Source organism: Rhipicephalus microplus, chromosome X (assembly GCF_043290135.1).
Source record: "Rhipicephalus microplus isolate Deutch F79 chromosome X, USDA_Rmic, whole genome shotgun sequence".
Taxonomy (NCBI): domain Eukaryota; kingdom Metazoa; phylum Arthropoda; class Arachnida; order Ixodida; family Ixodidae; genus Rhipicephalus; species Rhipicephalus microplus.
The window spans coordinates 257,970-277,733 of record NC_134710.1 but is presented as its reverse complement, the minus strand read 5'-3'; the positions used below and the strand labels follow the sequence as shown (position 1 = coordinate 277,733).

The 19,764-nt window shown below is 46.0% G+C and overlaps 1 protein-coding gene across 11 annotated transcripts in view; it reads right to left on the bottom strand.

Annotated features, from left to right (window-relative positions):
- Window positions 1–19,764, bottom strand: part of LOC119175608 (uncharacterized) — a 497,980-nt gene that overhangs the window by 438,570 nt on the left and 39,646 nt on the right. For all 11 annotated transcript variants that reach the window (XM_075881653.1, XM_075881644.1, XM_075881647.1 and 8 more), the window contains one exon: window positions 4,506–4,788. In XM_075881653.1, the coding sequence (XP_075737768.1) occupies window positions 4,506–4,788 (283 nt within the window). The remainder of the gene's footprint in view (window positions 1–4,505; window positions 4,789–19,764) is intronic.

Genomic DNA, 19,764 nt, shown 5'->3' with positions numbered 1-19,764 from the left:
TTGCATCGTTCGTCGTTGTCGTGTGTATTTTTGTAGTTTTGGGGTTTGGCTTTTAGGCGTATGCATCCTTCTTGCACGCTGCGAAGCGTCAGCGTTAAATACCGATTCTTCACATTGGTTCATGTGCGCTGTGTACGACAAATCTTATCGGTCGTCAGCTAAGCTCACGTGCATGCTTCATTGTCACACTGTGCATAGTGTTCAAGCGATGCACGGGCAATCATCGGCGAGTTCATCCGATAGGTCACTCGCGTCGCATTTTTCACTGTCATAGCATTTCTTTCGTGCTCCTTCCAGAGCTAATCTTGAACGTTCAACCGCGAACGAAAACGCTACAAGACAGTCGTGAAATAAGTTTGCAGGCCAAGTTGTCTGACGAAAACAAAGGCAATGGAGCGAAAAACAAGTAGAGTACCTGGCGATGATGATGGGGACGGTGCTATACACATTTGAACAGGGCAGGCAGCCAGAAATACGCGGGCGCTCTGATGATGGTAATAGTGGCACTTATGAAGCTAGGCATGACTTCTACAGCCGCGAGAACTTTTTCAAATTGTTATTGGTTATTTTCAAGTGTTGGGGGAGAAAAAGGAGATGAAATTTTATACAGTATTCTGAAACATTCGATATTCTTCAATTCATAGAAGTGAAATATTTCTTTCATTAAACCAATGGACATATGGAGGGGGATTTCTGAAAAATTCCTTCATCTAAAAATTGTTATACAGTCGAGCCAGCTTATAACAAACCTGAGCGTGACGCGGCATCCGTTTGCTGTATCCCGAAGTTCGTAGTAAATGAAACAGCTTTTAAAAAAAGTTGCGAGTGAAAACACAAACTTTTCTTGCCACAAAAAGTCCATGATGCACGTGTTTCGAAGAGCAGAAGTGATAAGAGCGGTCTCCAGTTCATTTAAAGCGGCAGAGTGCTCGTTCACCGAGGCCCGTAGCATAAGCTGCATGAGGCACTGGCTCCGAAGTTTCGTCGTTCTCGTAATCCCATTCCTTCAAATCGCTCTCGCCACCTACTTCATTCACAATGCCCCAATCCGTGCACAGTTCCGCAGTGTCGGCATCATCGTCATCCATAATTAAACCATCGCAACAGATGTCCCACCCGCTCTCCCAGGTCGGAATCGACGACGCGCTGCCACACATCGCTGCCGCAGTGATCCTGTTCGGAAGCTTCAGGCTCGGCATCGGGCCCGACGTCGACGAAGTCGGCCTCGGGAAAACAGTTTCGTGCGCATGTAGCTGTCCCCGTCGCCCACGAAATATCCACCATCTCCACAGCCAAATACCGGGACGCCCATACCGGCAAGTTGGCTGCCAGGTGGTCAACAGCTATGAGCAAGCGCTACGCAACGCGGCACCTAACGCGTGGATTACGCTCAAGCCAAGCGGTCCCACTTTCGATGTTTTGTTGAGCCACATGAAAAAGCGTGCTAGTCCTCCCGTCGGCCATCATGACTACACACGCACACCAAGAGCGAGCAAGACGCGCACACGCGACGCACAAGCCAGAACGCGTGGAACAGTTCTAGGCCCGTTTCCAGTCAGAAAACGAAACTAACTCGAGACAGCGTGGCGGGCGTCGCGGAGCGGTGGAGACGGGCGAAGGCATTTCCTTCCTCCGTGGGCGAAGAAGGGGTTGTGTTCAAGAGAGAAAAGCAGATCTGCGAGAGAAGGGCAAGGAGAGGGGAGGATGCGGCGGGAGGGCAACCTTGAAAACCATAACACACAGGAGGGAGGCAGGTTGGATAGCTCGCTTGAAAGGTCCACGAAACTTGCCCGTAAAAAAACTTGGAAAGAGTGCCTACGCGCGCTGAAGTCAGAGCACGGCCACCTAGTTCGGTGCGCGCGGCGGTGTTAGAAGAATCGGCAGCCGTGGTCAAAAAATCGTTTTGTTGCGCTGGCGGGTTTGCGTGGCCTCACGAACTTCGATATTTTGCGATTCGTTCCACACAAATTAAAAGCCGTTTTCACGCTTCCACACTCACGTGGAAGGCTGACGAGCCGAGTGCGAAGTGAGCGAGAACAAGTCATAAGCACGAAACGAATTGCGAATTATCAGAGTCGGTGGGGTAGCGTATGCGCTTGCACTAGACGCAGACTATCAGATACAGTCGGTGGCCGACGATGTAGGCAAATGGTCTGGTCACTCCAGGCTGGCGAAGCAGATGACAGTACCAGCGATCAAAAACGGGGGAGGTAGCTGGCCAATCTAGGAAAGATTGGTGGCAGTGTGAAAACACGGGTTCCGTCTGATGATGCGGTGTGCTCAGAGTTGTGGGGGGGGGAGGGGGGCGAAGCATGGAGGGAGGCGTAACAAAAAGCGGTCGGGGCATGGAGGAAGGAAACAGCTTTCCTTCCTCCATGGGTCGGGGAGAGCGGCAACTAGAGGGTCGCGGAGGCAGGGTTGGCGTTTAACAATAAAAATGTATGGGCACCTCACCGATGCCTGATTGGTGGTCGAAATTGGTTTCCCGGGAAGTCGGCAAACTACGTTCGCTGTAACCGATCAGCGGCGCTCGGAGACGTTCGTTGTAAGTGCGATTTTGTGCCATTGAACCAATGTATATTTTCACGGTCACACGGATATTGTTCGTTCTAAGTGAAAGTTCGTTTTAAAGTGGGGCCGTTATATGTGGGCTCGACTGTACTGAGATTTGCTATAACGAGATTTGACTATATATTGGGTTGGAGGTTACAAGAGCCTGTGAAGAAACTGAGCTTTGTTCAAAGCACATCCAAAGTGATGGTATGTGTATTAAGAACAGATATGCATACACAAGAGATCTGTGATGATCTGCAGTACTTTTGGAATACAACTCACTTCAACACGTTCTCTAGGTTCATAGAGAATATTGTCAAGAAGGATCGATGGTACCAATTTGCAGTGACATGCAAAGAACCTGACATACAACTAACTGAAGACAACTACCTTGTAGCACGTAACCGCCTTCAGAGCCTTGTACGACTATCGATTAGAAGAGCCTTCTATAACGATACGACCATCCCATCCAACAGTACGCAGACTCGAGACACGCAGAAGTGTTCTCCAAAAAAAAAAAAAACGCAACGAGGAGCATACATAATGCCACGTTCTTTTCCTCAAGTTTTGTTATCACCCCGTTACACTACATTAGCGCAAACCGCGCCTACGATGTTCGAGAAGCTTCGAGGCTTTAGTAGATCGTTTTGTTAAGATTACGACCACTTCTGGAACGTCACAGATTATTCAGGAACCTACGCCGCCGCTAGCTATAGCGCTAGAATATTCGATGGCAAGGGTATAAATGCCGACAAGCTTCGCCGCTTGTCAGTTAATCGACGGCTGACACTCCGTTCACCGCTATCAGTGCAAGACTGCTACTGTGATCCGACTTTCAATTTACTGGGCCCAGGTTCGCCCAAATAAACAGTTTATTATTCGACTCGCAGTGTGCTCTATTCGCTCACGTCACGAACCCGTGACAGTATTACATGCTGCACCAAGCAGCTATCGGTGAGGACACGCTTAGTACAAAGCTGAGGGTAGTATATGATGCCTCATCGCATGCAAGAGACCAGAAATTGTTGAGACCAGAAATTGTTGAATGATTGCCTACAAACCAGTCCGAACTTGAAATCTCAACTGCTATAGGTCCTCATGCGATTCCGCGGGTACAAAGTACTAATTGCTATTGACATGAAAGAAGGGTTTCTGCAGGCTGGTGTTGGAGCACAACATACAGATCTTTTCAGGTTCTTGTGGTTTGCTAAGGAGCCGACGTTACCATTAAGGGAAGACAACATACAAGTCTCGCGAATTGTGTCAAGAGTACGTTTCAGATCGACGTCAAGTTCATTCGTGCTTGCAGCAGCCATTCTGCCTCACCTCGAGACGTGTAGACAACCAGCACCAAGAAGTGACCCTAGTATTCATCAAGTCATTCTATGAAGACAATTTGCTGTTTGGAGCAGATAAATGCCACCTCAAAAGAAATAATGAATGATGCTGGAATGCCACTCAGATAATGGACATCGACTCAAGCGAGACAGCTCTACTTAACAGCAACAGATGACGTCATCTAATACAAGAGTGCATCTAATGACATGGCACGTGGTGACCGAAACAACTTTGAAAGACTTCCTACTGGAATTTCGCAGATTTATTGCTAGGAGAAGATTACGATGCGTAATGTATTAAGAAAATGCTCAGTCATTCAAGAAAGCATCCAAGAAGTTTATATTATGTCTAACAAAGAAAACGTGCCCTCAAATTTACATTTTCTTTCATGCTAGATACCAATACCTGTTGCTGTTTATCATAACACTGTATGATGTTGAATTGTTTTGTGGTGAAACGAACTGCGACTGGTTCGGTTCATGAATTTCGATTATGTACCTCAAGGCAAGCACTGCTGCTGTTCCATCCAGTGCGAGCACGTTAGGACCATCTCTTCTTGTTCGGACTGCAAGCAATGCTTTATATTGTGCGAAAAATGAATAAACAATAAATACCTTCACTGAGCAACTCCTCAAGGCCTACATAGTCATCCTTGAGGAACTGGTCGGAGCCAATGAGAGTGGGCAGAGGCCGTGCCAGGTAGGGGTCCAGAGGTCGCAGCAGGGGCTCCCCAGCATGGTGTGCCTCCTCGGCATCTGAGTCCTCGTCGTCTTCCTCTTCAGAGTCCTGGCGCAAGTCTACCACTTCGAGCGATGAGTGCAGCACCTCCACACCCAGACGAAACGCTTCAGACACCTGGCCCATCAGGGAACTCTCCTCCTCTTTCGAGCCTGCAGGCTGCAAACATCCACACGCATGCGCATATATTAAGAGTCCTTTGAATATTCAAACGAATATAAAAATTCACTTCCACACACATTTAAATTATTATAAATGAAGGAATAGGCTTCTTTTCTAGACTTACCCTTCCTTCTAACATTGCTTGTCTGATGTTTTTATCTCTTGTCTTTTTTTTTTGCCACTGCTTATTATTATGAATCCCTACCAACCCGGCTTACCACTCTTTTGAAGGCATAGGGTCGACACATATTTGGGTTGTGCAAAAAAAAAGACAAGGACGAAAAAGAGTACACAGAACGGTTGCGCCCATCCTGTGTACTCCCTCGCGTCAACGTTTTTTCACGCAACCCAAATACGTGTTCAAGATTGCAACAATTAGCGCAAACTAAAACTTTATGGCAGTGGTTTTCAGCCATGGATGTGTCGGGGGACCCTTTGTCGACTGGTGGAAGTGATGGGGGACCCCTTGCAACGGGGGAGAGGGAGGGGGTACGTAGGTAAATTAACACAGCTGGAGCATGAAACAGGTGTCTTTTATTGCTACCAACAACATCAAACAAACATGCCACCTTACTTCATTCTGGACAGTTCATCAATACGTGGCACAGTCACGCTTAAAGAAAAATGCGGGTGAGGGTTTCGCGGATCATATAAATGGCTTCGCAGACCCCCTAGGGTCCACAGACCACCATTTGAGAACCACTGCTTTACGGCAGAAGGTGGTTTCACTGCAGCGTGCAGCCATAAAAAAGAAATCCCCATTGCCACCAAGACTTATTTCAACGTTAAGTACACATACTACACTTACACCGATGAATACAATATTTAGTCGCATAATAGGTACATCCCCAGCTTGGTCACCATAAATCAAATTTTCTTATTTCCGCGCATGATAGGCGCACCCTGAACATGGCTGTGAACAGTAATTGCATATCGTATTTGCAATCACAGTTTGTACAGTATTTGTGGCTGAAATTTTACGCCCCCCTAAGTTAACTGAAGCGAAACAAAAGGAAAAAATTACACCATTTTACACCAACTGACCATCTACTAAACAAACATTACTTGGTATAGCCTTGCATAGTATCGCATAGCAAGTGGGAAGGAATGGGAAGTGAAGGTGAGTAGTTATATGATGGTGAGAAGAAGGCTAAAAACAGGTTGCACATACTAATTAGTATTTTTAGACAAACGTAACCGCGTACAGCCTTTTATAGCATCCTATAAAAAGGGAAAAGGAAAGGGGAGGGAAGGGAATGAGATAGGTGGCACACCAATTAAGATTTCTAGACAGACGTAACCTAGAATAGCTTTGTATAGTATCATATAGCAAGGGGGAAGGAATGGGAAATGAAGGTGAGTAGTTATGTGATGGTGAGAAGAAGGCTACAGACAGGTGGCACACACCAATTAAGATTTCTAGACAGACTTAACCGTGTACAGTCTGTTATAGTTTCATATAGGAAGGGTGAAGGAAAGGGGAGGGTTGGTGAGGAGATATGTGAGAGAAAGAAGGCGATCGACAGGTGGCACACACCAATTAAAATTTTTAGACAGACGTAACCTAGTATAGCTTTGTATAGTATCATATAGCAAGGAGGAAGAAATGGGAAGTGAAAGAGGATTAATGTGAGGGTGGGAAGAAGGCAATAAACAGTCGACAAAAAACCATGTCCCCAATAAGGTTTCTAGACTGATGTAACCTTGTAAAGCCTTATATAGTATCACACAGCAGGGAGGAAGGAAAGGGAAGTCAGGTTGAGAAGAAGAAAGCAACGGATTGGCAGCAAACATTTTTTTTCAATAGTTAAAGAAGTGCAAAGTGAATAAACCTGCAATAATCTTCCTTCATTTATGCAGACAATTTTGAGAAAGTCACCAAAAGTTAAGTATGAGTGAAGTGTACGAATCACTGCACTATGAATCGGCTATTTTAAAATCAGCTGCGAACATTGACACCAATAGATTCTTTTTTTGCGATGCCAGTCTCCTCCAGTGCAGTGGAGCCATCATTCAGTGAACTGTGAAGATTAGAAGACATGGCTGCTTCGTATGGTGGGAACCCAAAGTGCACAGCTCAGGCACATTGCAGATCTCACAAATTCCCAGACTTGATAAATACCAGCTCTCACTTTTCAATCTTTGAAAACATCAAAAGCTAGAAAACAGACTATACTAGTTAAATGCCTACTTTAACTGTCCAGCTGGTCATCTTTTCAAGATATTGCTCCCAATATCTGTCATTAAACTTTTTTTATAGCCTCTATTTCATAGCATAGACATACCTATGTTCAATGCCCCTCAGCTGCGGTAACACTGTAGAAATATTGTAACTGCGATTCAACTGATTTCCGTGAAGACTCAGCAGTACAATACTTGCTTTCAAAATTCTACTCTAGATCATAACTAATTTGTGTATACTAAAAAATATATAGTTTATAAAAAATGACCAACACAGAAATATTTGAGCTCCCTTGCAATTCTTTTTCTTTCACCATGACATATGATCATTTGAGTGCACCAACCAAATCACATAAAATTATTAATTATAAAACTTACAAAAGAGAGAGCACAAGTGAACAGCACGTACAGCTTAACCTGGATATAACAAAATTGACAAATTCTTGGAAAAATTCGATATAAAGAGGATTTCGTTGCAAGGAGCTTCAGTATGAAAATTCAAAAAATAAATGCACAAATTCTACAAAAGAGTAACTAAAGGCAGAGCTAACACGTAACACTTATTTAGAAGTAAGAAACTGCATCATTATTGCAATAGCAATTATATGGACCCTCTCGGTGGGTTTTTGCTGTCCCCGCCATGTTCTGTAGCAAGTCCAAATTAACAACATGCCCCCGCACATCAGAACTTTGTCAGCGGGTAAAAGCATGCAAGCACTGCTGAAGCAGCGATCATATGAGCAGGCCCATCTCTACCACCTGGAGGGTGCATTCGATAACATCCCCGTGCGGGTTAGTACTGCCCTCGAATGCTCAACCAGAAAGGAAACTACCCATATTGAGCGAGCATGAAAAAAACACAGGGGAAGAGGGGGGGAGGTCGCTCGAGCAGTAATGGTGAACTTTGATTTTAAGGGCGGACTCGCGATCGCTGGTGTACGTGCTGTCTCAGCAAGCATCAGTGTGCCTTCAACGCGAAGAGACTGGAAAGAGCACTCCTTCCTTGAGTGGCCTTATTTGCCTACACCAGCGTTGAAAGAGTTCCGCGATATTAGATACAAAAGAGTAGGCTGCCAGCCTTACTTCATATATAATTGGTTGCTATCACATTCATTGCATTGTATTCATTGTGCCGTCATGTTGTTGCCAGAGCTAATCAGCTAATCGCAAAGGCTACGATTCTACAAACTCTGGACGCTAATGTAAATACATGACCAGTTGACCTTTGAAGATACGTTGTCACCAAGGTCTCTTGAGGGTTTTCATCAGTGCCTAATCTGACATCGCCTCGGTAGTGATGACACTGTTATCCGCACTAAAAAAAAAACCAAAGCTGAATGTAGAAGCTGAACACCTTGCATGCGCAGTAAAGCGCGCATGGCATTGAAAACAAAAGGCGAACGAAACAGATACCACAGAAGACTATTCAGTAAAGCAGACTCCATATCCAGAGCGACCCCGGATATGTGATGCTAATTAAAAGCATGGCATCGTCAACGCAAAAGCACTTTTTTTTGTTTTTGTTTTTGGTTTGGAATGGGAGGGCACATCTGCGCATGCGCCCGCGGCGGTAAGAACGGCAGCAGCGTCGGCTCAAGGAGCACAGGCCTGCCTGCCTGCCTTGCGCACACCCGCGCACAATAAGGAGCACTTGCTTTCGCTTGGAAGTTGCCGGGACCCCGAGCGCGCCGCTGGCGCTTCGCGCTTGGTCGGTGGGCAACTGCGCAATATGCATGCTCGCGCCTAAATGACAAACTCTGGGGCAAAATTTCTAGATTGTCCGTTGCGAAAATTCGTTACATCAAGGTTGTCTCTGGCTGTTACTTTGTTACATAAAGGTCACAAATAGATGTGCTTCTATGAAGCAATAGCGGGGAATAAGAATACTTCATTATATCGAGGAATTTGTTATATGCAGGTTTGCTATAAGCAGGTTTAACTGTACATAGCTCATTGATCCTACTGAATTCTTTAAATAATGCCTGCATTAGGGGTGCAATTGAGAGTCTCGTATTGTCACGGGGTAATGATGAGGATGAAGGGAGCAAGTTGTAGGTCCAAGATTAACTTTATTTGACCGAACTCTGCACACAGCCTTTTTGACGGTGTGTGGTAGGAAGGTGGAGATGGCAGTTGTTTTCTGGGAGTCTGGGCGCACTCCAGTCTTGCTGATCACGTCACCTAAAAACAGAAGCTCCTTGTACATGAAGCGGCATTTCTCTGGCTTCAGGGCGAGTCCAGTGTTCTTGATTGCGAATTCAAGGCACTGGAGCTGTTCGACGTAAACTCGACGTAAAAAGAACAAGGTCGTCTAAGTAGACGAGGCAAGTCTGCCACTTCAAGTCAGCCAGAATTGAATCCACGACACGTTGAAAAGTCGCAGATGCTGAGGGAAGACCAAAAGCCATGACCTTGAACTCGAACAGGCCATCCGGTGTTATGCAGGCAGTCATTTCTTGGTCTTTCTCGTCCACTTCGATCTACCAATAGCCGGTCTTGAGGTCCATCTAAGAAAAGCACCTCACATTGTGGAGTCGACCTAGGGCATCGTCTATCCGTGGGAGTGGGTGCATGTCCTTCGTTATTTTGTTCAGGCAATGATAGTCGTTGCAGAAGCATAGTGTACCATCCTTCTTTTTGACTAACACCACGAGTGGCTGTTGTATGGTGCGACCCCTGGTGTCGCGTTCACACACCAGCGTGGTAGAGTTTCCTGTAAATGCCTCTAGGTGGAGCTAAGCTTTCACCAAGACCGTTCTTGGCAACCAGCCCTGTGTGTACATGCCATTCATGTGACCAGTGTATCACTGGCCAATCACCTTGTCTCTAATCCTTATAAAATCGCCGCAATCAACGTGGGAGAGCATTTTCTCGTCCGCCACGCCGAAGTTCGTTTGCGTGTCGTCACTGGCCAGTCGCTAGGCCTCTCCGTTGGCCCGCCGCAGGCTTCGCCGCGCTCCGGCTTGATTGATTTGTGGGGTTTAACGTCCCAAAACCACCATATGATTATGAGAGACGCCGTAGTGGAGGGCTCCGGAAATTTCGACCACCTGGGGTTCTTTAACGTGCACCCAAATCTGAGCACACGGGCCTACAACATTTCCGCCTCCATCGGAAATGCAGCCGCCGCAGCCAGGATTTGAACCCGCGACCTGCGGGTCAGCAGCCGAGTACCTTAGCCACTAGACCACCGCGGCGGGGCCGCCGCGCTCCGGCTCTACACAACAGTATCACCCTTGGACTCTTTGAAGGCTAGATGATGTCATCGTGTAGCATTTCATAGACTTGTTTCTTTATAGCCTCGCATTTTCGCGTTGAAACTTCTTACGAGCCCTGATGAAGTGGCCTGGCACTCTCTTCTGTTACTATGTCATGTTTGGCAACAGAGGTTTGTCAATTCTTGACAACGATGAAAAACAGTCCTTGTATTGCAGGAGCAAAATTCTGAGCTGTCATTGCTTATGCATCGGAAGGCTCATATTAGCGTCAAAAGCTAGTTGATGAGCTTGGCTTGCCGTAGAAGGTTTGGTAGACATGGTGAACGGGAAAGCATTGCTAGCTCTCATTATTTCTTCGATGAAGACAACAGTCATGCCTTTGTGCACGTGCTTGTATTCGGTGCTGAAGTTCACGAGCATCACTCTTGCGTTCCCTTCTCGCAGCTCGGCTATTTCTCTCGCAACGCAAATTTCGCGGTTGATCAACAGGTGCTATTGACCTACAACGCCACCTTGCTAGTCCGTTAATTTTTGAGTTCCAACGGAAATGCTGACGCTGGAGAGAGGAGCAATGGTGACTTAGTCTTCCAGCACATTTAAGGAGTGCTTTTCTGATGGCGTGTGCGGCGGCAGTGCTTTTTTTGTGCATAGTGTTGACTTGGACCTCAGGTCAATAATGGCATCGTGATAACTTAGAAAGTCCATATCAAGTATTGCATTCCTAGAGCAATATTGTAGAATTTCAAAGCTCACAGGATATGTCCGGCTATTGAGGGTGACTTGTGCTGTGCAAACTCGTACCGGTGTTATCTGGAGGCCTCCAGCGGTGCAGATTTCGGATCCATTCCAAGCGATCTTTACTTTCTCCAGCTTGGTGGTGAATGGCCCACTGATAACGCAATAGTCGGCCCTAGCGTCAACAAAAGCGGCGACATTGTGGTCATCGAGAGCGACGAGGTCGCTTGTTCGTCATTTTTGCATAGCGGTTGGGTCGCGACGTTGGATCATGGCTAGGTCGGCCTGATCTGCTGTTTCTACGTGATGTCATCACGTCTTTTTCTGGCGCCAAAGTTTCGTCATAAAGGCACCCTTCAGCTTGCTCTCAACTTTTATAATGGTTGTTTTTCATATGTTTCGGGAAGATCGTTTTTGCCAGTTCGAAAAGTACTCGAGCACGCATTGCAGCATACCAAACTTTGCAGAATAAAATTCTCTTTCCAAAAATATAGTTGTAGAGCAATAAAAATATTTTAAAATGAATAAAAATGTGAAAAGTGTGAAATTTTTCGTCACCAGCTGGTAAACAGTGGAATAAAAACACTGTATATGCAAAAATATTTAGAGCCAAAAAATTCAAAATGTACATTTTGTAGATAAATGACCCCGGAACAGTACAAAAATAATGGCGTAACAAAATGTTTCTCTCCACATAGACAAAGAAAATCAGACCCGAGGTGCTGCTTCATTGCTCACGCCATGCGGGGAAACATTGCGTGATTTTTGTGAGACACAAGTGTACTCATACACTCTTCTCAGTAAATCTTCATTGCCTTGCGATAAGTCTCTAGGTATTCTAGTATAGATAGATACCCGTGATGTGAATAATCCCTCTATAAATGAGATGTCTAATGAACTTCACGATTTCATCTAGCATCACCTCTTTCCATGAGCCACCTCACTCCGCGTAGGTTGGCCTTCCAATATATGCATTCACGCATATTCCTTTGCATATTTGCGTAATATATCGTAATAAAAAAAGGACAATATCGTGCACAGTTCTAAAATGTTTCACACTGCTCTGTAGTCAAGGCCAAGATGTGCTGTTGGGGCCTTCTGGCCATTAGGAGAAGCTCTGCAGCCAGTGCCACCACACTGCGCCCTAGCGAAGTGTAGACCACGCACGTAACCTGAGTAACTATAAGATTATGCACAAAGGTCAGAAGCTATATGTACTTGCGGTGAAAGAGATAACTTGATGTAAACAAAACAAACTCATGAACGGCTACACACGTCTCAAGTCAACGCAAAACATTGTCCCCATAAAACTTGAAGCTGAGGTGCTGTCACCCATGAAATCTCAGCTCGTTTTCACTCAATTCAGGTGGGGTCGCAAGACAGTCTCAAACAGCGCATGTGTTTTGCAGTGCTGATGCGCACTCATGCGTGCGTGACGACCGCGTAATAGAAGCGACTAGAGACACTAGATGTGAGCCTGTGTCTGATATATTCATGTAAGCAAAAGCAAAGCGGCTGGAAACTGGCTGTGAGAGTCCCCTGCACTCTTTATACATGCGGCGAACCTTAGGAAATATTTTTTGCAAAATAAATTTTCTCTGACTTCCAGCAACAGCTCTCTACAAACTAGCTGGCATAAATATCGACAATTATTACTGCTCAACTCGGTCAAATTGCGAAGCTAACACATCGATATTTGGCTTGCTAAGTTTCTTTTGATTACAAAACTTCGATGTTACTGTAGCATAATCACGAGGGGCACGCACTTGTGTCAAGTTTGCCAACATAGTGGATTTTTCCAACTACACACGCACATTGGTTCGCGCAAGTCTGTAAAAACATCGCTATGTTGCCCAAGTCGGCAAATTAAAAAAAATTATGAAAGTTGAGTGGCTGAACTAACTACTAGAAAGTGCTGGGTGCTCGAGAAAGAAATTTAACATGCCAAAATCGATGACCAAAAAGCATCGATCAACGGTGATCGATTTGAATAGGCATGGTAACGAAAGAGACTTTGTTGGAGCGTCAGCAGTGGAGAACACTTGGCATTTTGTCATACAGAAATCGCACCTCTATAAGTTGCTACCCTTAGTTTTCTTGGTAAGGGCTTGGAGATCGGCCCTCAGCAGGGCTCTCATACTACCTGCGATAGAATGAGGTGTAGCGACCGGCAAACGGTAAGATTGTCCGGGTGTTTGCTGTGCCCCTGCGAGGTAGTCGGCAATGTCGTGCGGTCGTTCACCATGCTGTGAACATGGCACGATGATGTCGAAACTCTGTAGACCCATTTGTTGGGTCTGCAACGAGGGTAGGTGTGGCCAGCCTGCCCACAGTGGTAGCAGAGCAGGCATTTGTCAAGGGTGTTGACGATAGTAGTGGCGGCGGCAGTGTGTGGCAGCAAAACCGCGGTGAGGCAGCGTCTTACGCGGAAGTGGAGGAGTGTTGGGGCGTACTGCAGCAGCGTAGGTCATAGCTTCCGGATGAAGCAGTGGTGCTACGGGAATCACAGGCTAGTTCCGGACTTCTTCGCAGACAATTTCTGTGATTGAATCCAGTTGAGGCTCTGGCGAACGTAGTAACTTCCACAGGTACTTGCACATGATTGCCGTGATGGTTTCCTGTAGATTGCTGGTGCCTAGTGAGTGCGCTTCAGCGTAGCATATAGGCAGGGTTGAGTGGTTGAATTGCTTCATCCGCATCTAGAGTCATTTTTCAATTCTCATAGCCTCTGTGAGTAGTTTGGCAACCATCTTTGGTGGGTTGCAGACGAATCCTGCGAACAGTTCTTGTTTCATACCTCGCATAAGGAGTTGAACTTTTTTGTTTTCAATCATAGCAGTGTTGCCTTGGCGGAAAAGTCCGATCATCCCTTCCCTGAAAATGGTGACATATTCATTTGGTAGCTGCACCCGGGTCTCAAACAAAGCAGTGACCCTTTCTTCGTTTCTTTACGATGACGCCCATGAAGGTTTCTAAAAATGCGCCATAGAAGAAATTGCAGGTTTGAAGTGCAGGCTCCCGATTCTTGAACAAGGTCCTTGCTTGTCTTCCACATAGAAGTAGATGTGACAGCTTTTTTTCTGAGCCCCACTGGGTGAAGGTGGCCACTCGGTCGTACGTCACCGGCCAGGTCTCCGGGTCTTTAACTTGTGATCTGCGGAAAGTGGCTCCCTTGCCTGCGGCATTATGACCATAGCAGACGTTGGCATAGGGGCTGTCATAGTTGTCAAGGTAGTGGTCGCGGGCTTGTAGCTTGCGAGTCTTATCGGGTAGAGCTTCCATACTTTGAATGTAGCCCTCATTGTCTCCGGCTAGGTCGCTGATCGAGGTTGGCATCGATATCTTCACAGAGTGGGCTTGGCTCACAGCTGGAGTTCAGTTTTCGGGGAACCCCACTTGACTTTCTGAAATCTTATTTATCACAAAGAAAGCAATCTGTAGTTATAAATGACAGCCAATCCTCGCTACTAACCATAACGTCAGGTGTACCTCAGGGCAGCATATTAGGGCCCCTGCTGTTTAATATTTATATAAACGACATAACAAGTGTCAACAAATATGTGGACTTTATAATTTATGCAGATGACACTAGTATATTTTTTCATGGTAATGATTTAGGTAAGCTTGCAGACTCAGCGAACAACATTCTTAACGACATCTTCACATGGAGTACTGCAAATTATTTATTGATCAACACAAAAAAATCCAAAGCCGTGGTATTCGCACCGGTTCAGAAGGCTGTCTGTCGTGGTTTGGATATATATCTCGGGCCCGAAAAAATTGAGGTTGTCAAAGAAGTTTCATCATTAGGAGTAATTTTTAATGAAAATCTTAATTGGGACGAACACGTTAACAAAGTAACTAGAAATATAGCTAGGACGTGTGGTGCTCTCTCTAAATTTCGACAGATACTTCCAGCAAACATTAAACTTTTACTCTATAATACGTTGTTTTCATCTCACATAAACTATTGTGGTCTAGTGTGGGCAGATACATCTAAAGCAAATCGGAACAAAATATTTTTACTGCAGAAAAAAGCAATTCGTCATATTGCAAACGTACCATACGACGCACATACAAGTCATTTATTCAGAGAATATAAGATTTTACCCATCGATCACATACACAGCTTCAACCTTATTATGAAATACAAACAAAGCTTGCTATCAAACAACGCTTGTTTTCTTAAACTGTGTAACCTCAGAAAAAATACACAATCCTATTATGACATTCGGAAAAGGCCTTCCTGGTTCGTTCCTTATTCACAAACTAATCACGGTTTGAGAAGACTTGAACACTGTATTCCAGCTTGTTTTAACGTGTTTGAAAATAAAAACATTGACATCTTTAATATACATAAAAAACAACTTAAGAACCTTCTCATCCAAAATGGCGGCGTGTAGTTTAGCTTCTTCTAGTTGTCCGGCTACAATACTACAGTCGCCGACCGATTTTTCGGACCTGGCGGGGACCGAAAAAAAGTACGAAAAATCGAACAGTCCGAAAAATTCGTTTTCGCCAAAAATTTGAAGTTTATTGCATCAGGCAGGTTTGGTTTAAAAAAGTCCTTGATGCTGCCTTGCCTCAAACTACGCTTGGAGGCAATTTGGTTTGCCCGTATTTGCGCCAAGGTGACATCGTCGCCGTAAACGCTCGACAAAATTGTCACCGCGTTGGCGATCTCCGACGGCTGCGGGTGGTCGTCGTTGTCATCCGACGACGACGACGACTGTCATCCGGCGTCGACCGTCATCCAGCGACATCTAGCTGCGAACGTCCACTTCTATTAGCTTGATTATGGCAGCTTTCTTCTCCATCGTCAGGGTCGTATACTTCCCACGCTTCTTCACACCACCTGGCTCCCGCGATGGCACAGATAGCGAAGCCATGGCACCGAGAACACAAAATTCGATGCCACAGATAGCCGCTGCGAAGCACACAACGTCTCGACGCTACGCAACACAACACGTGCAGAATGGCGACTGAAAAAAGCTGCAACGACAATAAAAGAATCCTTCTTTCGCCTCCTCCCCGTGCGATGTGATGACGATAATGCTGACCGAAGACGGATAAACGGCATCCATCACCGCGTCTTTTAAAAAGCAAACACGGCCTCCGAAACTTAAAATATGGCGTACGCATTCCAATCTCGGAGGCAGGAAAGGCATCTGAAGACCAAGCTTAGCCAAGCCGACGGAAAATCCAACATGGCGGCGTTCACAATGGCTTGGGGCGTGGCACAAAACGAGCGATTTAGTCCGAAAAATCGAACTTTCAGGGGCTAATTCGCCCGAAAAATCGGTCGAAACAATGCATTAGCTCTATGGGATCCCTGACGGTGCATTTATGAAGTCAGGAATATCCAACAAGTCCGAATTTTTGGAGTCCGGAAAATCGGTCGGCGACTGTATATGTAAAAGAAACACCCTATAATAGTGCTCGTGTGTAACATGGCATCCTATGATGTTTGCTTTCTTTGACATTTTTTTTTCTTTGCTTTTTTTACGAGTAAAACATGCAACATTTCACTCGTCAGTGTTTCCCTTGTGCATTAAAACTTGTGCTTTTTGCATACCCAGTGTTGTAAAAGTTGTATAATCATTTTGTAATACTTTGGTAGCCGTTTAGCAACGTGTTCATTGTTTCATGATTGACCGCACGCTGTTTTCCTTTGTTTCTTTGTTGTTTTTCTCTCTTTGTGATTTGCTTATTTTATGTAAACCTGAAAATGATGTAATTTTGATGCATTTTCTTTTTATTTCCTAATTTCTTAAAGTTTTGAAAATCGACGTCAAATTGTTTTTTCATGTTTTGTGCTCTGCGGATTTTTGTAATGCCAAGTGAAAAGGGGTAGGAGCCTCGTCAAGCTGCTAACATGGCAGCTTTTTGCTCTTATCCTTGCGTTTTCTTTTTCGCAACTCTGTGAAGAAAATGCTCAATAAAAACTGAAACTGAAAAAAACTGAAACTGAAACATGGGCCGGGAAGCACCTTCACTAGATGTCATGGGGTCGTGACGTTGACAAAGAGAGCAGGCTGTAGGTCCAAAATTAAACTTTTTATTTGGCTGAACTTGTGCGTGGCTGGTGAATAGAAAGTCAGATTACAGCGACACACTGGCACTGATAGTAGCGAACAGAGCATCGGCCATTGATCAAAGCGAGTCGGCATTTACACATGTGGTGTAAAACATTTTAACATTATCGCTAGCAGCCATGTAAATACTAAAAGAAACTGTGATGATCGCAACGGAAAGTTCAATGAGTATCTAGATTGTTCTTGGTCATTCGGCAAGGTCTGCGCAAGGCAGCATTTACAGTGTAACAGGGTTGTCGAGGAAAGAATGTGGCAATATAGGCCGGTCCCCGACACACCTTCTTTCATAATCTAGGGAGTTGTGCAAATGTGCATAGCTGCTTTTTAAAGGTCCAGTCAAACGGCACAGTCATTCCAACATGATCTTTACAAAATATAAATTTTCTTGCATGTCTTATATGCATATGACCAATAGACCATTCGTGCACTATTTTGCTTTTACAAAAGGACGAGTTACACCGTGTTTGAGTTGTGGGTCTTAAGGGAAGACGCGGGTTGAAAAGTCACGGTTTTCCGGAAAATTTTCGCTTTTTTTTTTTTTTTCGGCTGTATTGGCATCCTTGGACTATAATCTATTACTTCTGAAAATATCAAGCTGAAATTCGCACGAGAAATTATCAAAAAATGCTTCCAAGTGGGCAGCGGTGACGCGAGAAATGCGCGAAAGTCGCGAAAAACGGTGAAGTTCGCGTCGTCCTGTCGCGAAAACGACGCGTTGGCCGCCATTTGCAATCGTACACGCATGCTGCGAAGGCCGTATCCTTCATAATCCACTAGTAGCTAGTCTCGTGCCTTCACGCAGAATAAACAAAAAACGAGAAAAACAACGCGTACGTCACGCGTTTTGAATATCGCGGCACACAGCGCGAGGCCGCCATTGGACGGCGGTGTGCTCCACGCTCCTCCCCCTCCTATCTCTCCGGCAAAAGAGCGAAGCCTCGGACGTCGCGATCGAGTTTTTCTGCGTTTCTCTGCATTTTTGCGTCATGGCAAGCCCGAAGAAGTGCAGTTCAGATAATCGAAAGTTCAGAACTCGCCACAAGTATCGAGGGAAACGGCATCGGACGCTTCGCAAAGCGACAGCGAACGACGATGCCGCCCCCCGACTAACGCCCCGACGCTCCGACTTCGGATAGGCCTAACACCATCACCGAACCCTGCGACAGTGGTTGTGAAATAGCCGCTGCCGTGGAATTCGTCAGTGCATCCCAAAGGAAGATTGGATCCTTCGAGAGTGAACGTAGACCGGTAGATGCTGCTACTGCGAACATGCTCCTTTGCGAAATCGATGCGCTGACGGCACTTGTGGCGGGTGCGCAATGCCCAACCTGCCGTGAACGGAAGCTCGGCGTGCGAGAGGCAGCTGGAAAGCGCAAAGGACTTTCGGCATTCCTCGAACTGTGCTGTCAAAATTCTGATTGCCCTGAATCTGCACTTTCGTTCACGCACACGTCGAGACCTACTGCTTCGGCCGGGGACCAAGGAACGAGCGCTCGTTTTGACAGCGGCAGCTCGCGTGACAGCTTTGCTGTCAACGTGAAGGCAGTTCTGGCAGCACGCGCTATAGGCGCAGGCCACGACCAACTTTCACGATTTTGTGCGATTCTCGGTCTTCCGAGCCCGATGCATCACAAGACATTCAACGGCATTTGCAAGAAGCTCCATGGTGCGGCGATGACGGCAGTGAGCAAAAACTTGCACCAGGCACGAAACATCACGAAGGATGCAGTCGGCGGCAGAGATGTGCCAGTCATGTTTGATGGGGCACCTGGCAGAAAAGAGGTCATAAAAGCCACAATGGAGTGGGCACAGTCGTGTCCCTGGACACAGGGCTCTGCCTCGATTTTGAAGTTCTTTCGAACTACTGCCATGCTTGCAGTATACACAGGGACCTTGGGGAGGATGAAGAGATATGGCGAGCTTTTCATCTTCCAGTTTGCCAAAAAAACACTGACTGCTCATCCCATGCAATGGAACCTGCGGCAGCTGTCAATATATGGCAGAGGACCTTGTCTTATGAAACTCCACTGCGATTCACCAGCTTCCTCAGTGATGGTGACAGCAAGGCCTACACTGCAGTCTGCGAGGCAAATGTATACTGTGACACCCCCATTGACAAAGAAGAGTGCACGAACCACGTTGCAAAGCGCTTGGGAACTGCCCTACGGAAATTGGCAACGCCACTGCCACGAGGCGAAAAACTGAAAGATGCGACAATAATAAAACTACAAACATATTACAAGATCGCCATCACGAGCAACAAGGACAGTGTCCGAAATATGTACACTGCCATATGGGCATCGTATTTTCATTGCTGCTCCAGTGATGGTGCCAGTAGCCACAACTTTTGCCCCGCGGGACCAAATTCGTGGTGCAAGCACAAGCGTGCGGAAGCACTGGGGGAGCCTGCACCACGCCACACCCCACTGTTGACGAAGGCTCAAGGATTGACAATTATGCCTATCTACAAGCACCTTACAGAGGAGAAACTCCTTATTCGGTGCCTTCATGGCAAGACACAGAATGCAGCCGAATCGCTGAACAGCAAGATATGGCTGCTATGTCCAAAAACAAAGTTCGCCTCCAGAACAACTGTGGAGACAGCCACCGCTCTTGCTGTACTCTGGTACAACAAAGGCCACAGGGGCTTTGAAGAAGTGCTCGAAGGCATTGGAATTCTCCCCTCACAAGAGCTGGCCACACATGGTGACCACTGTGACGTCATGCGCATCAGGAAGATGAAC